This window comes from Hordeum vulgare, chromosome 6H (assembly GCF_904849725.1).
Source record: "Hordeum vulgare subsp. vulgare chromosome 6H, MorexV3_pseudomolecules_assembly, whole genome shotgun sequence".
Classification (NCBI taxonomy): domain Eukaryota; kingdom Viridiplantae; phylum Streptophyta; class Magnoliopsida; order Poales; family Poaceae; genus Hordeum; species Hordeum vulgare.
Window position 1 is genome coordinate 111,904,755 of NC_058523.1, and position 21,706 is coordinate 111,926,460.

Sequence of the window (21,706 nt, forward strand, 5' to 3'; positions counted from 1 at the left end):
GATTTTCCGGGCCGGGAGAAGCTGCGCCAGATCAGACCCCGCAAAGCCGACCCGTACAAAAACATATTTCGCGAATATGCTTTTTTACGGATCCGTTGTGCGGGGTCTGCATCCGCGGCCGTGCGCGCCGGCCCGCAAAGGCGTTTTTCCACGAACTGCAAACACGTTTTGCGGGCCGGACGGATGTGGGGTCTGCTAGAGTTGCTCTAAGCTCTTCCACGGTTTATAGTAGGGGAAAATATCTGATGCTACCATGTAAGCTTCATGTGTAAGTGCTAGGGATGTTTGTGAAAGGGTTAGTTCACTAACCACAAGATATTTTATACACCTAATTATTGTTAGCTTGTTGTAATCTCGTAACTAACCTTGTAGTCATTATCAGTGCATGTCATTCCCCAACATTTTCCATTGTTTAAACTTTTTCTCATAAATAACCATCAAGCTGTTTTTGTGCGAAGTTTATGTATCACTACCCTTCTTAGGTTACCAAGTAGTTAGCATTTTAAGTATAGTGTACATCAAATTTGGTATGAAATGAGAGGAACCGAATTTAGTCATGCGAATAAACAAAAACTTAGATATGGACATGAAATAAATTAATCTGTTTCAGGAATGGATGCTCGATAATTATAAGATGAAGCTGTTAAAACGGTTATCACATAATGATGAGTACGGAGAATAGTATAAACTGGAGGGGCTAAAAAAAAGAATTGATGTATATAGAACCAAACATTGATGGGGTATTCACGGAAAAAAAAGCGAGAAGATTATTATGGGTAAAATCCCTAGTTGACACGAAATGTAAATTATTCCCCCTTCTGTCAATAAGGAAATGAAAAAAAGAGTCAATGTAAGCGAAAGTGCATTTATGCTCCCGAGCTCATTTGAGCTCGGGTGAACAGTAAAATCAAAAATAAATCTAAAAATGTTCAAAAAATTCTGAAATTTTTTTGAGACCAACTTTGACAAAATTTCTAAATGCATGCAAAAATTTAGCATGAACTAACATTTTTACAAGGCGTGGAAAAATAAACAAAATAGACACTCTGAAAGCGCATTTTCAGAGTGTCTATTTTGTTTATTTTTCCACGCCTTGTAAAAATGTTAGTTCATGTCAAATTTTTACATGCACTTAAAACTTTTGTCAAAGTTGGTCTCAAAAAAATTTCAGAATTTTTTAAACATTTTTTAAATTTTTTCTGGTTTTACTGTTCACCCGAGCTCAAATGAGCTCGGGAGCAGATACTCCACGTCCCAAGGTAAGTAATGTTTTAAATACAACTACCAAGTCTTCCATCGGAGTAACAAAATAGGTTATATATTTATATTTTTGGTGGAATATAGCACATGTTTTTGCTAGTTAAAGCGAAAACGTAAAGACACATGCCCAACTTACATTTTTTTTATAAACCCTGGTTTAATCTAAAAGAATGCTTATAAACCTTGGGTGATCGAAAAAAATGCTTATAAACCGTGATAGAGAGGTATACTTTTTTATTAACTAGTAAAAATGCCCGTGCGTTGCAACGGACTATAAATTTAATAGAGTTTTATAAATTTATCGTCCGCCTGACGTGCTTCCGGTAGAACTCTACGGTCCGCCTGCGCCTGCGGCTCTTCCTGACCCGTCGTCGTCGCCGCCGCCAGCGGCACATGCTCTTGGACTCGAACAGGCTCGTCCGCGCCTGCGCCGTCGCGTTCTGCACCACCCGCAGCGCCGTCAGCCGCACCCAAGCATGCTGCTGCTTGCACATGAAGGACGCCAGCGTCAGCGCCTCCCGGTCGTCCGATGAACACCACCACCACCGACGCTCCTTGTTGTGCCGTGCTCTGAATCTGATCTGGACGCTGATGCTGCTGCTTGCCGAGGCCGCGGCCCACCATGATCCCCACCGAGCACGGCCCAAGCTGCAGCATCTTCTGGTTCACCAGCCGGAACCCCGAAGTGGTCGTCGTCCATGTTGCCGTCCAGGCACTGCGTCTTGTGGAACGGCAGCAGGCCAGATCAGCGCCGCTAGGGCATTTCTTTAACCTATGATTAATATTTGTGCAAAGTTTATTAAAATAAAGGCAAAAGAGAAAAAAAATAATAATAAGGGTTTTTAGCCATGATAGGGATTGAACCTGGGTCTCAAGGTTGGGACACCATGCACCTGACCGGTTCAGCTAGCCTTGTACTTGTGATAAAACACGGAAAACACGTCCTTTAGAAAGACCCGAGTCGAAGTTCAAATAACGAAACGTTTTTTTCACTTACGAGTGGCATTGGTGAGTAATTTTGACGAACTTTAGGGGTAAATTTAATGACGTACTACAGAAACAGTAGGTGCTTTATTAATAGGTATAGACTTGTCTAGAGAGGTCTATATAATTTGGATAGAGAGGCATGTGTACTATATCCATCTTAAACCTTCCGATTTAAGGCGTAGGGGTGCGAGGTGAGAGGTGAGACGGATGAAACGTCTGCCTCGTCCCAGATGAACTGTTCATTGCCGAATCAATATCCATGGGCTAACCCCATTTGACTTCATGTCCGCAGATCAATCAATATCATCATCATCATCATTCAAATTAAATGAAAATCGGTTCCTGTAAACGGAATCAAAGGCGTCTGTCCGTTCCAATCAAACACTGTACCGTCGGAATCACGGAGCAACCGGAGCTGCACCAAGGTTTTGATTTTTGAAGCCATTCCGGTCTCCGGCCGGTGGGCGTACCACCACAGCACCCAACGCATCCCGCTCTACTCCGGAGCCCCAGCGCCCTTTCCGCAACTGCCACATGACCCCGCGCGCTGGCCTCCGCCACCATCATCAATCAACAACCCTACAGAAACACCGCCCCGTCCGCACCGTGCTGTCCGTGCAGCCGTGCGCCGCATCCCTCTCCCACCCTCTCTGCAGTCGCGCACTCACCGTCCCGCATGCTTCCGTTTCTCTCCCGCTGATCCAGAAGATTAGGAAACAGTAACAGCCAGGGGAGTAGTAGTATAAGCCGGGCAAGCCATTGGAGGGAGGAGTGCACACAAGAATCTCAGGGCCAGGGGAGGGGAGGGGGGAAGAGGACAAGGCCACTCCAACTGCCGCGGCGGCCGCGGCTCTCTCTTTTTTTTCCCTCCCTTTCTTTGGATCCCCTGACTGGGATGGTATCTTGTCAGACCGGCACAGGCTCTTGTGTTCTTGTTGTCGCCATTGCCTCCTCCCCAGCCCCAGCCCAGGACTAGAGAGAGAGAGAGAAGCTGAGCAAGAAGGAGAGCTGGAGGCCGGCCCGCCGGGGGAGAGTGGAATAATACCAGGAGGATGCGGTCAATGCCGGCGTCTCCATTGCCGCTCCTGGCCCGCCCCGCCTTCTACCTCTTCGTCGTCCTCTTGCTGCCGCTGCTCTGCTTCCCGCTCGCGGCCAATGGAGGGGCTCCGCCGCCCACGGCTTCCTCTCCGGCGGCTGCGGCTGCGTCCACGGCCGCCGGCGACCTCGTCCCCCCGAACGGCAGCGTCGCCGCGCCTCCGGCGGCCGCGGCGCCTGCTCCCTTTGGTAGGTCGGCAGCCAGCAGTGCAGCTGAATCAAAGCTTTTTCTTTTTTCTTTTACCCCCGTGTTCATTGTCTTCTTGCAGCGTCGTTTCTCAGGGCCCTTGATTCTGGCCCTGTGCTGCCGCATTTGCTCGCCTGTGTGTGAATGGCGTCTTGTCAAATTTCAAATTTGGGGAAACATTCTCTTCCCTGTTTCGTCCTTCTTTCAGAAATTTCAGCGCTGATTTGGTGGGGAAGCCGTTTTGGTTCATTGGGAATGGTGGGGGAAAAGTGCATCTTATATTGGGATCATTTGTCCACAAAAACTCTGAGCAGAGGAATCTTTTCCGTGAATTTCAGTGCAAACTTAATCCGAGCGCACAGTTCTTCTTGCTTTTGGAAACATTTTGTACTTATAAAGCTTGTCGAAACCTGAGGGGAAGCGATTCAGGGATCCTGCCAAGATGGTTGCATTAAATTCAATTAAAAAGTTGCTGTTTCTTTTGGACTTAATGGCAAAAGAAGTTTTGGCTTTGGGGTGCTCCAATTTTTACTCTTCGAAAAGGTTGATCTTTGCAAACGCCCAACCAAACACCCTGAATGCCCTAACCACCACCCTCCATTTGCCTCCGTGTTGCCTCGCAGTGGAACTGGAGGAAAGGCACCAACATTTGCGCAGGCAGATTATCATCGCCGCCGTCCTCGCCTCCATCGCCGGTGTGACGATCGTCCTCGCCGTGCTTTTTGCCTGCATCGCGTGGCGGCGATATCGCGGAGCTCCAGACGACTTCAAGGACACCCAAAGCACAGGTCTTGATACTCTTCTTGCTCTCTGTTAATTGGTTGTCATGTATCCAAGTAGTAAGTGAGTTAGCTACTGATGTGCTTGCATTTGTGCAGATACCGCAAGGATAGCTTTGGTGCCAATCTTGAACAGGTTCAACTCATTCAAGGCTACCAAGAAGGGCCTTGTGGCGATGATGGATTACGCCTCGCTGGAGGCGGCGACGGGCAATTTCAGTGAGAGCAATGTGCTCGGGGTCGGTGGATTCGGGTGTGTGTATAAGGCCAATTTTGATGGAGGGTTTGTCGCTGCGGTGAAGAGGCTGGGGTGCGAGGGACAGGAGTGCGAGAAAGAATTTGAGGTGATGATTGTTTTCTACAATATTTGTTTTCAGATTGTTGTGTCTTGCTGAAAATGTTTTGATTGTTGTTGATTTGGCAGAATGAGCTGGATTTGCTTCAGAGGATTCAGCATTCGAATATAGTGTCCCTTGTGGGCTTCTGCATTCATGAGGAGAACCGCTTCATTGTTTATGAGCTGATGGTGAATGGATCACTTGAAACACAGCTTCATGGTAGTATATGTTCCCATTATTAGGTTTAGTGTGAAATTATCTGGAGTTCCTTGTGTCTGAATTTTTTTTTTATATTGAGCTGTGAAGTTGGATAAGTAAGAAGTATTGATAATATTTCTTGATCTGTGTGCTTGCATCTAGGGCCATCACATGGATCAGCTCTGAGTTGGCACATTCGGATGAAGATTGCTCTTGATACAGCAAGGTACCCCATCTTGTGCTTTCCTTCATTCTTGGTGATTAAGTGCATTATTTATATGCTTATGATCAGTTATCATAATATGCATCGGTAAACTACACTAACCAGGGGATTGGAGTATCTTCACGAGCACTGCAATCCACCAATCATCCATAGGGATCTGAAGTCGTCTAACATACTTTTGAATTCAGACTTTAATGCAAAGGTATGGCTGCTTATTTTAGTTCTGGTCAATTAAAATAGTATTATTGACCATAACTCATACCACTAAAAGGAAAAAGAATAACAGTTCATTAATCGTCCGTCGGTGTGCAGATTTCAGATTTTGGCCTTGCAGTGACAAGTGGAAATCGCAGCAAAGGGAATCTGAAGCTTTCCGGTACTTTGGGTTATGTTGCCCCTGAGTACTTACTAGATGGTATTATGTCCTCTTTTTTCTCATGCCGCAAGTCAGTGATTCTATTTGTAGACTAAACCTTATTTACAAGGACGATGTTCTACTCTAATTACGTGTAACCGCACTGGATTCAGGGAAGTTGACTGAGAAGAGCGATGTATATGCATTTGGAGTAGTACTTCTTGAGCTTCTTTTGGGAAGGAGGCCAGTTGAGAAGATGGCACCATCTCAGTGTCAATCAATTGTTACATGGGTACACACTATTCTGACATGTGACATTTTGAAATTAGCTAGAATCGATCCAGTTAAACAGTGGGGAATTTCACATTATTCACCGCCTGAATTCGGGCAGATAACTCCCATTCCCCTAATTCATTAGCATCTGACATATTTGGGTTTAAATTCAGGCCATGCCCCAGCTAATTGACAGATCCAAGCTCCCTACCATAATCGACCCCGTGATCAGGGACACGATGGATCGGAAGCACTTGTACCAAGTATTACCCATCACTGAAATTACCTCATAATTGTTTGTTAATTTATATCTGCCGTCACAGCTAACTAGATCGGTGTACTTCGCTACCTTTCAGGTTGCTGCAGTGGCTGTGCTCTGCGTGCAGCCAGAACCAAGCTACAGGCCACTGATCACAGATGTCCTCCACTCTCTGATTCCCCTGGTGCCCATGGACCTTGGAGGGACGCTGAGGATCAACCCGGAATCGCCTTGCACGACACGAAATCAATCTCCCTGCTGAGAAGTAAAAACGAGAGAAGTACAATCCGAACATGGCGATTCAGTGGGCTCACACCATCCAAATGGTTCAGATAGCCTGTGATGTTGAGTGCAGGTTATTGTTTCTTGCTCCCGTTGCCTTTCTTGGTGCTTGTCCGATGACGTGTTCCCCAACCTTGTGACCTACACATACTTGTTGGTTGAGTTGATAGAGTTTTCGGGTTTGCGAAGAAGAGGACCACACACCTGATCTTCCTCGCTGTATAAAGAGTTCATCTGTAATTTCCCCCCGTCCTTTTTCTTTTTCTTTGGCTCTGAACACTGCTGTATAGATTTGAAGATTTTCATACAATGAAAGGAATACTTGCTCCAGTCAGTGTTCTTGATGCCTCGAGCTTGTTAAACTGTCTCGAGTTGGCGTTTGAAGAATCAACCATGAGGTCAGTTGTGTGGCCCAGGCAGTTCTTTGTTAGTTGTTACCCTTGTTCATACTCTTGTTTGTACTTTGTAGTAACCTACTGCACTATCAAATAACTTGCTAGGAATGCATTCTGTACAAGTTGCAATATAAATGTTTTCTTTTCCAACGAGACCTGTCATCTCAGACAGAGATTTCTGAAGACTTCTTCTTTTGGTTGGCACTTAGTCACAGGATTAAACAAATCTTGGTTGTTAATTAGGTGCAATGGCTGTTAGCGGTCCGCTTTCTGAGCAGTAAACATGACATGTACATGGACACTGGAGAATCTTAGAAAGAGGTTTCTTTCCTTAAGAAGGTGAATCTCACAAGGTTAGTTGAGTTGCGGGAAACAGTGGCAGCAAGAGGAGACCCGATCATGTGCGCATTAGGTAGGAAAAATTAAGATCATATCATACGTACGGTTGCTTCGTCATAGACTTATAGGCCGCACGAAAAAGCGCGGTGCGTGTCTGATTATATATGGGATAGATTCTGATCAGGAAGCTGGAGGGTCACACATTCATATTCATACTAGCTTTAGCAAGTAGCAGTGGAATAATGCAACAGTGTTGCTGTGTTCTTAAGCTGAGCGTGTGAGGATACTACAGTAGTCTCCTCATGTCTTGCACTGAAACATACCAATCACTCTAACATGAAAGGTGAGTGGGTGAGTGGGGTTCATGCTAGGTTCCATAAAGTTCTTGCTTTTATTAATTTGTCAGCTAATTTTAGTCTCGTGCTTTTTCTCGCTGAAATTAACCTCCATGAGAACAATGTGCTCGCGATAGATTACGTTCTTTTTTCAGTAATGGAAGGTGCCCATGCTTGCATACATGTGCCTGGTGTACACTTTTGTGGTGGTCGGGTGTTTAAAACAGATTGCGCATTGAAAGAAGTCTTTGAAATGGTTGGGTGATCATAGGCACCCCACTACCACTAGTACCTTTGGTTCAACATTTCTTTCTTCTTTTACTTCAACAACCTCAAGTGCCAGAAGCAAAGGGAAATGATAGCTGCCTGCTTAGCTGTAAGAGGTGGAAATCATGCCAAGTGTTGAAGTTCGGCCAAGTACTTACTTGCATTTGATTGAGGATTGCAAGCCTAAGAGCATCTCTAGTAGAGCCCTCAAACTCTTAAAAATAACCGCTTTTTTACGGTTTTCATCGGAAAAACGGCGTAGACTAGAACCCTTAAACCCTTAAACCCGTAAAAAAATTTAGAGGTCCAACCCTCAAACCCCTTCCCAACCTGTAGAAGTAAGGGTTGTGAGGGAAAACTGTCCCCAACCCGTACTCCACTTCTCACCTCGCGCAGGAGGCAGTTGGTTCCCCGCGCGCGCGAGCAAGTCGCCTCGGCCGCCGACGCCCCGCGCTCCGGCCGCCGCCCCGCGCTCCCTCCGAGCACGTCTAGTAGAACCCTCAAACCCTTAAATCTAAAACCAGTTTTAAGGGTTGAGAATTGGTCATTTTTGACACTTTTAAGGATTGAAAAACAGGGGCAAAGACTAGAACCCTCAAACCCAACCCTTATAACGGAATATAAAAATATCATTTGGCGTATCACAATTTTCACTAGAAAAACACAATAAACATTCAAACAAACACGGAAATAAAGATCATTGATGCATGGTTTAATAGTTTTTACATCACACAATCATCATCTTCCCCCTCTCATCGACACCATCACCAAAAAGTTGCACTTGGCGCCATTTCCTAGACCACTTCCACGTCCATCAAGCATGCTTAAATGGGAATGACTTGCCCTTGGAAGCGGCCATCTCCTTGTACCTCATGCCGGCAATTGTCTCCTATCAACCACACATAATCACATAAGAACCCACCAATAGCATAGTACACACACATAATCAAAATAGTGAAGAGATATGTACTCACATAGTCACTCTCCACGGTTCCACTAGGTGGTGCATCCTTCACTTGGTCCATGGCCGCACTCCAACGAGCACAAGCGGGCTTCATCAACTCCCACCGCCCTTGAAGCGACCGGTAAGTGCGAGAGATGAACCCACTATTCTTCGGCTTGATCCTACAATAGTTGTCCTCGATCCTTTGCCAATACCGTTTACCGGTTTGATCGGTGCCGATGGTTGAATCCATCCCCACAGCTGCCCAAGCACGAACCAAGTCGTCACCAACCCTAAAGGGTTCTAGAGGCGGAGCCCCGAGGTCCACCTCCGCGTCTTGGAGGAGGTCCATGAACGAGGATGGGGTTGCCATTTTCTCGAACACCTCGTGCGCGGCGGGAGGAGGTTTGGCGACGGCGGCGGGCGGGGCCGTGGGCTTCTTCCGCGCCGCGAGCTTCTTCCGCACCGGGGACGAGCCGGCGACCTTGGAGGAAGCCCCTCGCGGCCCACGGGAGGACACCTTCGGCCGACTCTTCTTAGGGGCGGGCGCGGCGGCGGGGGTGGGCGCCGGGGTGGGGACGGGGGCCGGGGCGGGAGCCGGGGAGGCGGGAGGAGGCGGTGCGAGGCCCGCCCGCCGCTGCTTGGCCCCGACGTGGGTCGCCGCCACCACGTCGGCCACGGTCGGGTGCATGCCGGGGGCGGGGGCGGGGGCGGGCGGGGCGGGGCAGGCGCGGCGGCCGGGAGGCCTCCATGGCGGCGAGGCGGCGGCAGGAGCCGGGAGGCGGGATGAAATCCCTCTCGCGCGAGGGTGGAACAGGAGTGCGGGTTGGGGGGAGTTTTTCCTCCCAACCCTCACTTCTACAGGTTGAGAAACAGTTTGAGGGTTGGACCTCTAAATTTTTTTACGGGTTTGAGGGTTTAGGGGTTCTAGTCTACCATTTTTTTCCGACGAAAACTGTAAAAAAAAGTTATTTTTATGGGTTTGAGGATTTGAGGGCTCTACTAGACTTGCTCTAAGGGTGTGTTTGGATTCGAGACAAAAGCCAAGCTAGCCTTGCTAGACAAGACTGGGCATTTGTTAACCCCAAAAATTCTTGCCTCGCTAGGCTAAAGAGCAGTTGGGGCTAGGAAAACTTTGCCAGGGCAGGAGAATGGAATCGGCTCTCCTTCAGCGGCAAGAACGAACAAAAATTACGGATCATGATGAAAGATTGCCGGTTACCACAACTCTCCGGCTTTAGCAAAAGAACCAAACGTCTGCCCTTGCTCACATGAGCTACGCTCAAATTCTATTGCCTGGCTAAGCAAGCTCGATGCAAGAACCAAACACACCCTAAGTTACTTATTGTTTTTAATTTATTGGTACTTGAGAAAGAGCAAGCTTTAGTCAGTTCGAGCATGTACAGCCGGACCCCTCAAATGACCGGTTCATACGTCCGCGGACGCGTCCGGTCAGTGATCGAATAGGAGAAGAAAAAAATTGATCCAACCGGACCCCTCATATGGTTTTTATATGTCTGGGTTGTACATAAACCCTCATAACCATCTTAAAGATAAGGATGATATGAGGGCTCGCGGACGCGTTCGGTCAGTCCGCCACATAGGAAGTGACTCCATTCCGGACCATCTTTTTCCTTTCTTTATTCATTTTTTTTTCTCTTTTTCTTTATCAATCACGTGCAAGTGATCGGACATATGAGGAAGAAAATAAAAAATATGCCTGCACAAATAAATAAATAGGAGACATGCTCGTTCACTGACCGGACGCGTCTGTGGGTGTTTGAGTGCCCAAATTTGTAAGTTATGGCTGAAAATGCTCTTAGTGTAGGCATTTGCGTGTGTGGCCAGCTTTCTTCGACGTCTTTGCATGGATCATAGTTGATGTCTCAAGAATAAAGCGGTGCAGGCAGTACCAAGGCGTGGCAGGAAACTTGAGTACTGGTGGGTTGACTGCACACTCGCACGCCTAGCAGATGGAACAACACCCTGTCCTCACAATGTTGATCATTAATGGAGGGTGGTTTCAGAAGAAGAAAAACGACGGAGACTCTACTCCTCACAAAATTATTATAAGTATTTTCTTTTTGCGAAAAACAAGTAAAGGTAGCAACTAATAATAAGTTTTTCTTTGAAAAAAAAAGCTAGCAACTTATAGGACGTATCTTTTTTTTTTTTGCAAAAACAGAAAAACAAGAAAAGGTAGCAACTTATAATAACTTTTTCTTTGCAAAAGGAACAAGAAAAAACTAGCAACTTATGGGAAGTATCTTTTACTTTGCAAAAACAAAAAAGAAAACAAGAAAATGGTAGCAACTTATAGGAAGTATCTTTTTTACAAGATAAACAAATTTATATTTTTCTGATAAACGGTCAAACTTTGATAATGTAAGAATGGACAATAAATTGATGACAATAAGACGGCTGTGGCAACAAAATCCTAAATAAACTCGCTAGCTGTCCCTATTCTCCCTTACTTCCTTCGTTCGGTAATAAGTGTATTTTTTCCTTTTTTGTCAGTCAAATTAGTTAAATTTTAACTAACTTTATTGAGAAAAGTGTTAGCATTTATGACATCAAATTAGTATCAATAGATTTGTCTTTACATGAAGTTTCCAAATATATCATTTTCATGCCATGTATGTTGCTACTATTTCCTATAAAGTTGGTCAAAATTTAAAAAGTTTGACTAAGTACAAATCTATATGTACACTTATTTGTGAACGGAGGGAGTATGTGTCTTGGCATTCACAGAAGTCTCCAATGAAGAAATTCCGTAAAGCCAAAACAACACAAACTCTTGCATGGTAGGTTAGCAAACAACTACTCCCTCCGTTCCTAAATATAAGTCTTTTAACCGATTTCACTATGTGTCTAGATACGGAGCAAAATGAATGAATCTACACTCTAAAGTATGTCTATATACATCCGTATGTAGTCCACTAGTGAAATCTTTACAAAGACTTATATTTAGGAACGGAGGGAGTACTTGCCTGCTTCATTGTTGGGTCAGGCAAAATAAGGCGAAGCGGATGGCAAGCCATCAAATATATAGCCGATGATAACCACATTACAAGAAGTTGTTCAATATGGGCCACGACAATTACAATTGGGCGAGGATAAAACTGCGAGATTTTTTTAGAGGAAAATGTCTTAAACCATCAAAACAATGTTAAGATGGGAAATTAAACTCCATGCACTACTCTAGCCTTATATCCAAGGCCCCCCCTCTTTTGAAGCCATAATGACCGTCGGAGACGAGAGGGAGGGCTGGACTGGCGGAAGGAGTCGCTTCGGGCTGTTAGGAGATGTGATTTTTTTAGAGAACGTTGACTGCGATAAAAAGGCCCTGTTGCACTCAAAAGGCCCACTAAAATTGCATAAGGTGTCACAGGCCTCAATTTCTAGGCCTCTATATACCAACTATGGGCCGTAAGTAATTGCCGCGGATCAAGCAAACATTCTTATCTGACTCCTGGCCTCCTGGGCCATTGCGCGAGACCCAATTACACAGACTCACCCGAACGGACTCGCCGCTTTTCTTTTCGTCGCCGGATACACAACCGAAGCCGCCGTGCTCCGCCGCCTCCTCTCGCTCCGCCTCCGCCTTCGCCGTCTGTTGCATCCCTGTCGGCCATGTCGGTGAGTGCCCTCCGCAAACGAACCCTCCGACCTCCCTGCTTCCCTCCTCCCCACGCAAAACCCTTGCCCCTTTACCCGCTTCCCCCGACTGATCCGCCCGCTGCATCTCTCCCCTTCCGCAGATCTTCGAGTACAACGGGAGCGCCGTGGTGGCGATGGTGGGGAAGAACTGCTTCGCGATCGCCAGCGACCGGCGCCTGGGCGTGCAGCTGCAGACCGTCGCCACCGACTTCCAGAGGGTGTTCAAGATCCACGGCAAGCTGTACATCGGCCTCTCCGGCCTCGCCAGCGACGCCCAGACGCTGTGGGTCCCCAGTCCTCGATCTGCGGTTTCTGGTTGCTTGGCTGATCGCCCCTGATTTGGTGGCTTTCGTCGGTTTAGGGTTTGGGCCTGATGTGTGTGTGTGTGTGTGCAGGTACCAGCGGCTGGTGTTTAAGCACAAATTGTACCAGCTTCGGGAGGAGAGGGACATGAAGCCTGAGACCTTCGCCAGCCTTGTCTCGGCCCTCCTCTACGAGAAAAGGTGAGAAGCTTCAAGTATTAGGATCCCGGTAACTTGACTTCGAGCATCGTGCAATTGCGATCCTGTTAAGGGTAGAAAACATGAACCAGTGCTGAACATGGGAAGTAAATTTAGACATGCTGAAATGCTTCGTGGCGACTGGTTTACTATGCGAAGTAGTGTTGGGGTGCCTTCCATCGGGTTAATCTCCACATAATTTGGGATAAAAGAATGATGATTAATGATACAGCTGGTGCTACAACAAATGTTACCCTCTGATACATAGGTTTATATTTTGCGTAGTTATGTTGAATGTAATTGTGCAATTCTTCTTCTTGTGGCAGTCTGATTCATAAATCATATTTTTATAAGCTGAAATGTGTAGGATGTTTGTGTAGATACAGTAACTGTATTTTTTCTTCTTCTTGTCCTTCTGTCTTATTACCACCCCTTATATTTGCTGAACTATGGGGACAGCTAACCGAGTTATTTCATGATATTTAGGTTTGGGCCATACTTCTGCCAACCAATTATTGCTGGGCTAGGTGAAAATGATCAGCCATTTATATGTACCATGGACTGCATTGGTGCCAAGTATGTATCATTTATCTTTCTGTGACCTTTTCTGTTACATGTGTTACAATGTTACCTCCTTCTCAAAAGTACAATTAATTTGAATACGGCCATGGGCTATGTTTTATTCACATACTTCCAAGTATCGTACCTATCTCCCATGGGCATGCTTATAACAGTGAATTATCAGCTTTGGCTCAGTCAGACTCCTTGGATGTATTTAATCTTGGGTTAAGATTGCTTATTGTCAATTGTCATCCAAGTATTGGCAATTCTAAGGCATGAGATTTATAAGGAGTGAATGTCGAACCACGAGGTACAGAAAACACCAAACAAGGGTCTAAAACGCATGAAAAATAATTAAGCAACTAAATATTGACCTATATAATGTTAGTACGTATATGCTTTGGAAAGGTTATCTTGTTTTAGTGTTGCCCAGGAGCCATACAAAGTTGTATTGTTAATGTAGACAGTATTGCTATGCTAATGTACCGTTCCCATCTGTACTTTCCTGGAATCACAGATCGCGGTGCTTCATGTCTCTTGATACATGCTGTTGATTCTTGTGAACCATATTGTCGCTTCCTGTGCAGCTATTATATCTGTAGGAGTTAATCTGATCACAAGTGTTTCTTTTTTTGCAGGGAACTGGCAAAAGATTTTGTGGTTTCTGGTACTGCTTCGGAATCACTATATGGTGCTTGTGAGTCCATGTACAAACCAGACATGGTTCGTTTCCTTACTCAAGAGATGTGTGCACACTAATTTCTTTTATGTAGTCCCTTATTATCTGGTTCCGTACTGTAAATATGACAATTCTTTTGATCATTTTTTTGGTATAAAGGAACCCGAAGAACTATTTGAGACAATCTCACAAGCATTGCTTTCTTCTGTTGACCGCGATTGCCTGAGTGGTTGGGGAGGTTATGTTCTTATTGTGTAAGTTCCACGCATCTCTTAATTCTTATACGTGTGTGACGATCATCCTGCTGACCGATTGACTGTTGATGCAATTTGTTCATTATTTGGGCACTTTGTGTGCAAAATTTCACCTATAATTTGGTATTTTGATTTCACATCAGATCTATCACGATTTTGCTACTTTGCACCATAATAGTAGTAGTTCTGCGAAGTACTGTACTACGATACCAGAGATCAGAGGAAGGTGGTTTCCCTCTCTCTATGCCTAGTCGATCCTGATATTCTGATACTTTTTTTTCCTGGTTGCAGAACACCCACTGAAGTTCAGGAGAGAGTGCTTAAGGGAAGGATGGACTGATTTCGCAACACCTGTAGTCCTAGATCACATAGGAGATTGTTCCTTTATTCTCGACCTACTAAAACCTGTGTGATCTGCTCTTTCTGTGCACTCGTGTTCAAACCTATAACTTGGATTTTAACATGCCACTGAAGTCTGAAATCTGAAATCAAAATCATGTGTGCCTGTGCACTTTGTTCCAGAATTACAGCCTCAAGTCTTAGCAGGCTTTTGTTTGGCCTGTTGACACTGGAGGCAACTATTGCATATGATATGTCTCTCAGTCTCTGTATGGTTCGGACTTGTTTGTTTGGTTCGTTAGATAAATTTGATCAGTTAGACTAGCCAAAGAACAGTGCTTGAGAGGAAATCATCGACTAGCACTCCCTCCTAGTAATTTATAAAACGCTCTTACATTAGTTTACAGAGGGAGTGGAATAAATTCGACTTTCATATAATATCTTAATAGAATTCCATGTAATGATCAATGCATTTTTTTGATTCTATGTTATCCGCATGTAATATGGCAACACCTTGTATAGGAATGAAACATGCCCAGACATCTTTCCCTTTTTTAGATCCCACCAACACCATTGAACACTACTAATATAGCGTTTCCATGTCCTAATCCCATGTACCCATCACTTATCTTATCTTCCTAATATAGTACGTAGAAAATGAGATCTCCCACACGAACGGCGATCTTGGGCTGCGTCAGCCGACCAGTGTTTTCCGCCGGCTGGCCGGAAGCAAAGCACGTAAAGAAACCAGCGCCTGCATGCATGTCAACTTAAGTGACTTTTGTAAGATGGCATGTAGCAGCACGTCGCAATCACCTGACATGTACAGCCATATGCGCTCATATCATACAATTGCTTGATCAATTCCTACAAGAATTTTTCACACGGCACGCATAACACTTCCGTTCCTCAGTTGGTATCTTGCTTGCTCATGGGAGGGCTGGAGAAGGGGGGAGGAGAAGGTCCCCGGGCTGCAGGGCTCGTGAGCGACGGCGGCGGCGATCGCCCACGTTTCTTCGTGGGCGGCGGCGGAGGGGAGGGGTCTCTCCGGCCGGTTGAGCTCGACCTCATCGGCACGGTCGGTGCAGAGTCACCTTTGCTGGCCGCACCGGCGGCCGAGCAGGAGCCGCGGCAGCTGTTCCGGTGCCACTACTGCCGGCGGGATTTCTACAGCTCGCAGGCGCTCGGTGGGCACCAGAACGCGCACAAACGTGAGCGCACGATCGCTAGGCGGCACGCCGGCGTGCCAGCGCCGCTCGGACAGCACGGCTACGCCTTCGCCGTCCATGGCGGGCTGAGCGAGCTTCCGAGGTGGTTGTACGCATTCAACGTCCAGACGACGGTGGTGGTGGCGTCCGGCGAGGGCGAAGGCTGGCGGCGGCGGAGCGACGGAAGTGTCGGCCACTGTGGTGATGGAGATCAAGAGCTGCCGAAGCTTGACCTGACGCTAAAGCTGTAATCGTAGTACTGCCCGTGGATCAAATACTTAGAGTATGTGTGTAAATAGTTTTGTTGCAAAAAAGATGCATGCGATGAGAATAAGCGACACATGGTAGATATAGTAATTTTAGAACATTTGAGAGGTCTTGTGAATACACTGACATTATTGCGCGGATAAAAACTACAAATATTAGCTTTGGAGTCGGTCCTCATAGTCGATTTGTTGTCAAAGAAGTTTTAGCCGACTAATTAGTGCACACATGTGGTGTTAGAGCATCTTCAATAGATGATGTAAAAATCCGATGCCCTAAAATGATGTTAGGGTAGGGGAGATAAGGCTTTTAGGCACTGGTCGCAAGGGCCGCAACAACGAGTAATCGACCTCCGTGGCGAGCACAGTGGAGCTCATATCGGGCGACGGAGGGGCGGGAATGATTGAAATTGGTGCAAATCAGAAAGCGCCAGCGCGAGCTCAGCGTCGGTTGGAATTAATCATTAAGTGTAAAAAATCGCGGGTTACAAAAGTTCTATTTCATATTTATAGGGTTACAATCAAGAGGCAATAGTTCCTTAATACATGGTTATCCTCTATGTAGGCATACAACAATGCTACTCTTAGTGCGACTATACATCGTTAGTTGATCCTCTTTTAGAAAAGGACGGATATCACCGGCCTCTGCATCATAAAGATGCATGTGGCTCCTTTATTAAATAAAGTCATCAAAAATGTGCGGTCCAAATACATTCTTCTAAAGAAGTTGTGAAATAATCTCAAAATAAAAAAAATACCAAAACCGGCGGAAAATAGGACTAGATGCCTAATGACATATCTTACTAGTGGATCGCCATCCAAACCGGTTGTAGATATCCCGAGCTACCATCTCCCATCAGGTAGACCCAGTAACTAATGGCTACCTGGTTTTCATAGGGGTAGGCAACAACCACGTACGGATCAAAGAAGTTGCCCTGTGTAATACCTGCAAAAAAATTGTACGATTTTCTTTGTTGATAACCATGCAATTTCTGCAATTTCATATAGCCATAGTAAAGCACATACTCCTATCCGAATATGTCTCGCATTACATATCTCTACTTCATTTAGCCACGTTCCAAATAACATGTGAATACTATCTAGAGGTGTGATATTAAATGCTATATGAATGGATCTCCACAAAAGTTTTGCTAACAGACAGTCTAGAAAGAGGTGTTTGATGGTCTCATGGTGATCACAGAAGCAACATCTTCTGTTGCCCTCCCAATTACGATTTGCCAAATTATCCTTATGAGAATCACCTCCTTGTGAACAAACCACATGAATACTTTGATTCTTAAGGGCGCCTCGATCTTCCAAATATGAATGGACTTGGGAATCGGTCCAGAGTCAATAAGGTTCAAATACATCGATTTCATTGAAAAAATGCCATTCGTAGATAACTTTCAATGAAGTCTATCAGATTCATCCGATAGATGAACATCCATCAACATTCTGACTAGATGAAGCCAAACCACCCATCGATCACCCACTAGAGCCCTTCGAAATTGTATATTTAGAGGAACAAACTGTAATACCTTAGCAACGTAAGCCTCCTTATTCTATATAATATTATAGAGAGAAGGATATTGCGTGGCTAGCGGCGTCTCCCCCAACCACGTATCCTCCGAGAATCTTGTTGACTCACCATTTTCATCGATAAACTTAGACCTATGGAAGAAAACTCTTTTTGTTCTCATCAAGCCTTTCCAAAAAGATGAATCGTTGGGTCTCAAGGTGACTTGGGCCATGGTCTTAGCTTGTAGGTACTTATTTCGTAAAATTTGTACCCACATGCCTTCAGTCTCCACAGACAGTCTGAACAACCACTTACTGAGCAGACATCTGCTTTTTACCGCTAAATTCTCAATCCCCAATCCTCCTTGGTCTTTGGGCCTACAAATAATATCCCATCTAGAAAGTCTATACTTTCTCTTAACCTCATCACTCCTCCAGAAGAAGCGGGATCTATAAAAGTACAAACTTTTGCGTACCCTACAGGTATCTCAAAGAAGGATAGAAGGAACATCGACATGCTCGTGAGTAATGAATTAATCAGTATTAGCCGCCCTCCGTAGGACATAAGCTTGCCCTTCCAGCAGCTTAGTTTTTTCTCGAAACGATCTTCAATACACTTCCACTCCTTGTTAGATAATTTCGATGGTGAATTGTATGCCTAGATAACTGAATGGTAGGCTACCTAGTTCACATCTGAACAGTTGTTTGTACATATCTTGCTCTTCTTTGGCTCTCCCAAAGCTATACAATTCACTTTTATGAAATTTAATTTTCAAGCCGGACAATTGTTCGAACAAGCAAAGTATCGGTTTCATATTTCTAGCCTTTGCTATATCATGTTCCATGAAAAGAATAGTATCATGTGCGTATTGAAGTATGGACACTCCACCATCCACTAGGTGTTGTACTAGTCCTCCTACGAGGCCTTCGTCTTTAAGCCTACTTATCATAATTGCCAACATATCCACAACTATATCAAATAGGACACGGTACATTGGATCTCCCCGCCGTAGACCTTTGTGCGTTTGGAAATGATGCCCAATGTCATCATTAACCTTAATTCCAACCCTACCTTTTTGTACAAAGGATTCAACGCGCTTCCTCCATAAGTCGTCAAAACCCTTCATACGTAGAGCTTGCTGTAGGAATGGCCATTTGACTTTGTCACACGCTTTCTCAAAATCCACCTTGAAGATAACCCCATCTAGTTTCTTCGAGTGAATTTCACGGAAGGTTTCATGAAGGACAACCACACCTGTCGCACTTTAGCTCTGAGTGCCCACTTCAACTCCTCCTCTCTGAGAAGCTGTTTGAGCTTTTGCTCAACCTCCGTTTTGATGCCCGATCAGTTGCATCTAGTAATGAGGATTCAAATTTTACATCTAACTCGTTCATAAGGTTAAGAAGCCTTTCTTTTTCCACCTTATAAATTCCGCTTTTGTTCTTTTCCCAAACCCTTAGGAACTGCCTCAAGTGCCTAATCTTATTTTGCCATTTATCCACATTCGGTCTCCCCCTGTGGCCCTAGCCCATTCTCTAGCTATGAGGTCCATAAAGCCTTGTCTCTCAAACCAGGCTAATTTGAAAGAGAAAACATTCTTGTTGCCCACGCGTGTTTCTTCCCAGGAGTCAACTAGTAGTGGGTATGATCGGAGATCGCTCTTTGCAATGTTTGGACAGTCACCAGAAGGAATTTCTGTTCCCATTCCACACCAGCGAGAACCCGATCCAACTTCTCAAAAGTTTGGTTGGGTAGCGTGTTTTCCCAAGTAAACTTTCTGCCCGAGAGTTCAATCTCGCGCAAGTCTAAACTTTCGATGATAGTGTTAAACATAAATGACCATCTGCCATCAAAGTTATCAATATTTTTTCATCTCTCTAGTTGATCTATTACCCCATTTTGTTCTCATCGAAGCTTTTGTGGAATAAAATCCATGTCCTTCATCAAGGACCTGATTTTAGCAAAAAGGTGTCCATATGTTGAGAAGTCATTACTAGATAAAGTCGCCAACGCCTCAGAGGAATCCGATTAGACTATGATTGGGGCTTCTGAGTGTTATATGACCAAAGACATGCCCCACATCTGTGCGTGAATCTATGCCTCTAGAGCATCAATGCAATTAACTAAGTTACACTAAGCTACAAGCTTACGCTCCCATTATAAAATCCTATCGTATTGTTCTATGTTTATGAGTTTAAACCCTTATGGGAATTCTTGATGTATGACCTCATTCGTGAAGCACAGTGGGTGAGCGGTGCCTTTGACCCGGGCTATACTATGCCGAAGATCGGCTATTGGTTGTGCTCGATACGATTCCCGGTCTTTGTTGTTGTGGGTAAGTCGAGGTCGGTCTCCATCCCATCGAGTGGAAGAGTACCTTATGGATCCATAGATAGATCTTTTGCGACCTATTTTGTTGTCCAAGTCGTGACGTAGGTCATGTTTGCCCCTGGGCTGCGCATGTTTCTTTCCTTTCCCGCGGGGAGGCTCGGGTCTATACTCGGCGTCTCCGGCTGCTCTGTCGCGTCCTCGAGGTGGCCGATTGGGCTGGTCGTACTGTGTGCGCGTGTGAAAGGACGTGGATGTCGCCTACACGGGGGGGGGGGGGGGGTGAATAGGCACTTTAAAATAATTACGGTTTAGGCTTGAACAAATGCGGAATAAAACTAACGTTTAATTTGTCAAGCACAAAACCTAAAACAACTAGGCTCACCTATGTGCACCAACAACTTATGCTAAGCAAGATAAAAAATTAAGTGATAGCAAGATATATGACAAGAAACAATATGGCTATCACAAAGTAAGGTGCATAAGTAAAGGGTTCGGGTAAGAGATAACCGAGGCACACGGAGACGACGATGTATCCCGAAGTTCACACCCTTGCAGATGCTAATCTCCGTTTGGAGCGGTGTGGAGGAACAATGCTCCCCAGGATGCCACTAAGGCTACCGTAATCTCCTCACGCCCTCGCACAATGCAAGATGCCGTGATTCCACTAAGGGACCCTTGAGGGCGGTCACTGAACCCGTACAAACAAGGTTGGGGCAATCTCCACAACTTAATTGGAGGCTCCCAACAACACCATGAAGCTTCACCACAATGGCATATGGCTTCGAGGTGACCGCAAATGCTCGGGGAAATCTCCACAACTTAATTGGAGACCCCGACGCTTTCCCGGAGCTTTACACCATAATGATTGAGCTCCGAGGCACCACCAAGCTTCTAGGGGTACCAAGTACCCAAGGGTAATAAGCTTTTCAACTTCTCACTTTCACGTATCACCGTGGAGAACTCAAACCGATGCAACTAATGCAATGGCAAGAACACACGAAGTGGTCAAGTCCCTCACACTCAAATCCCTCCACAACAACAAAAGCTATGGAGAAATATGAGAGGAAGAAGAAGGAGCTCACAAAGAACTCCAAGATCAAGACCCAAGGGGTTCCCCTCACATAGAGGAGAAAGTGATTGCTGGAGATGTGGATATAGACCTCCTCTCTCTTTTCCCTCAATAACTAGCAAGAATCATTGGAGGGATTGAGAGTTAGCAAGCTCTAAGAAGGTCAACAATGGGGGGAAGAACACGAGCTCAACGGATAGATAAGGTCCAATGGGGAATAAGACCTCCTTTATATAGTGGGGGAACTAATCCAGCCGTTACCCCCACTCACAGCCCGAATGGAGCGGTACTACCGCTCCCAGAACGTGTGAGGGAGCAGTACTACCACCCGGGAGCGGTATTAAAAAATTACTACCGCTCCGGGGGCGGTACTACCGCTCACACCAGGAGCGGTACTACGCTGGATACTGAAACTGCTCTAACTTTCGCATACGAACTCCGAATTGAGCAAACTCAAGCTTGTTGAATTCACAATGAAAAGAGCTATCCAACACCGATATGAAATCTTAAGAACATGCAGTTAGAAAAGGCCAATGATATAGAGAAGTGAGACCTCTATGAATGAAGAACTGACAAAAACTTCCAACATCGAAAACATCATAGAAGATGCATATGGACTCCGTTTTCGATGAACTCGAGCTTGTCATGAAGATGACCATAAGCCCTAAAACTCACAAAGAGAAACACCAAACAAGAACCAAGAAATATGATGCAGGGATGCAAATGGTTTGAACTCTCAACGAACGATACGATCAAGCTACTCACTTGAGAGCCCCCCTTGACAGTACGACAGTCTATCCTAAAATAG

At 45.4% G+C, this 21,706-nt stretch overlaps 3 protein-coding genes across 4 annotated transcripts; all 3 read left to right on the forward strand.

Annotated features, from left to right (window-relative positions):
* The first annotated feature begins 2,787 nt into the window (after positions 1-2,787).
* LOC123403209 (probable receptor-like protein kinase At1g80640) lies at positions 2,788-6,566 on the forward strand. 2 transcript variants are annotated; one of them, XM_045097158.1, is made up of 10 exons: positions 2,788-3,531; positions 4,153-4,317; positions 4,408-4,652; positions 4,733-4,865; positions 5,007-5,070; positions 5,173-5,269; positions 5,380-5,482; positions 5,596-5,714; positions 5,869-5,958; positions 6,052-6,566. In XM_045097158.1, exons 1-10 carry the CDS (start codon positions 3,300-3,302, stop codon positions 6,214-6,216), a joined length of 1,413 nt encoding a protein of 470 aa, XP_044953093.1. In that variant the 5' UTR covers positions 2,788-3,299; the 3' UTR covers positions 6,217-6,566. The 2 variants fall into 2 exon arrangements, with proteins under 2 accessions (XP_044953093.1, XP_044953094.1); XM_045097159.1 differs by having other exon boundaries at positions 3,314-3,531; positions 4,143-4,317.
* Positions 6,567-12,010: 5,444 nt separating this feature from the next.
* LOC123403355 (proteasome subunit beta type-3) lies at positions 12,011-14,693 on the forward strand. Its single transcript, XM_045097296.1, has 7 exons — positions 12,011-12,154; positions 12,277-12,458; positions 12,571-12,678; positions 13,162-13,251; positions 13,875-13,959; positions 14,075-14,169; positions 14,461-14,693. The coding sequence occupies exons 1-7, from the start codon at positions 12,149-12,151 to the stop codon at positions 14,507-14,509; spliced, it is 615 nt and encodes a 204-aa protein (XP_044953231.1). The 5' UTR covers positions 12,011-12,148; the 3' UTR covers positions 14,510-14,693.
* Positions 14,694-14,787: 94 nt separating this feature from the next.
* LOC123403356 lies at positions 14,788-16,162 on the forward strand. The gene has a single exon (XM_045097297.1). The coding sequence runs from the start codon at positions 15,440-15,442 to the stop codon at positions 15,965-15,967; it is 528 nt and encodes a 175-aa protein (XP_044953232.1). The 5' UTR covers positions 14,788-15,439; the 3' UTR covers positions 15,968-16,162.
* The last annotated feature ends 5,544 nt before the right edge of the window (positions 16,163-21,706 follow it).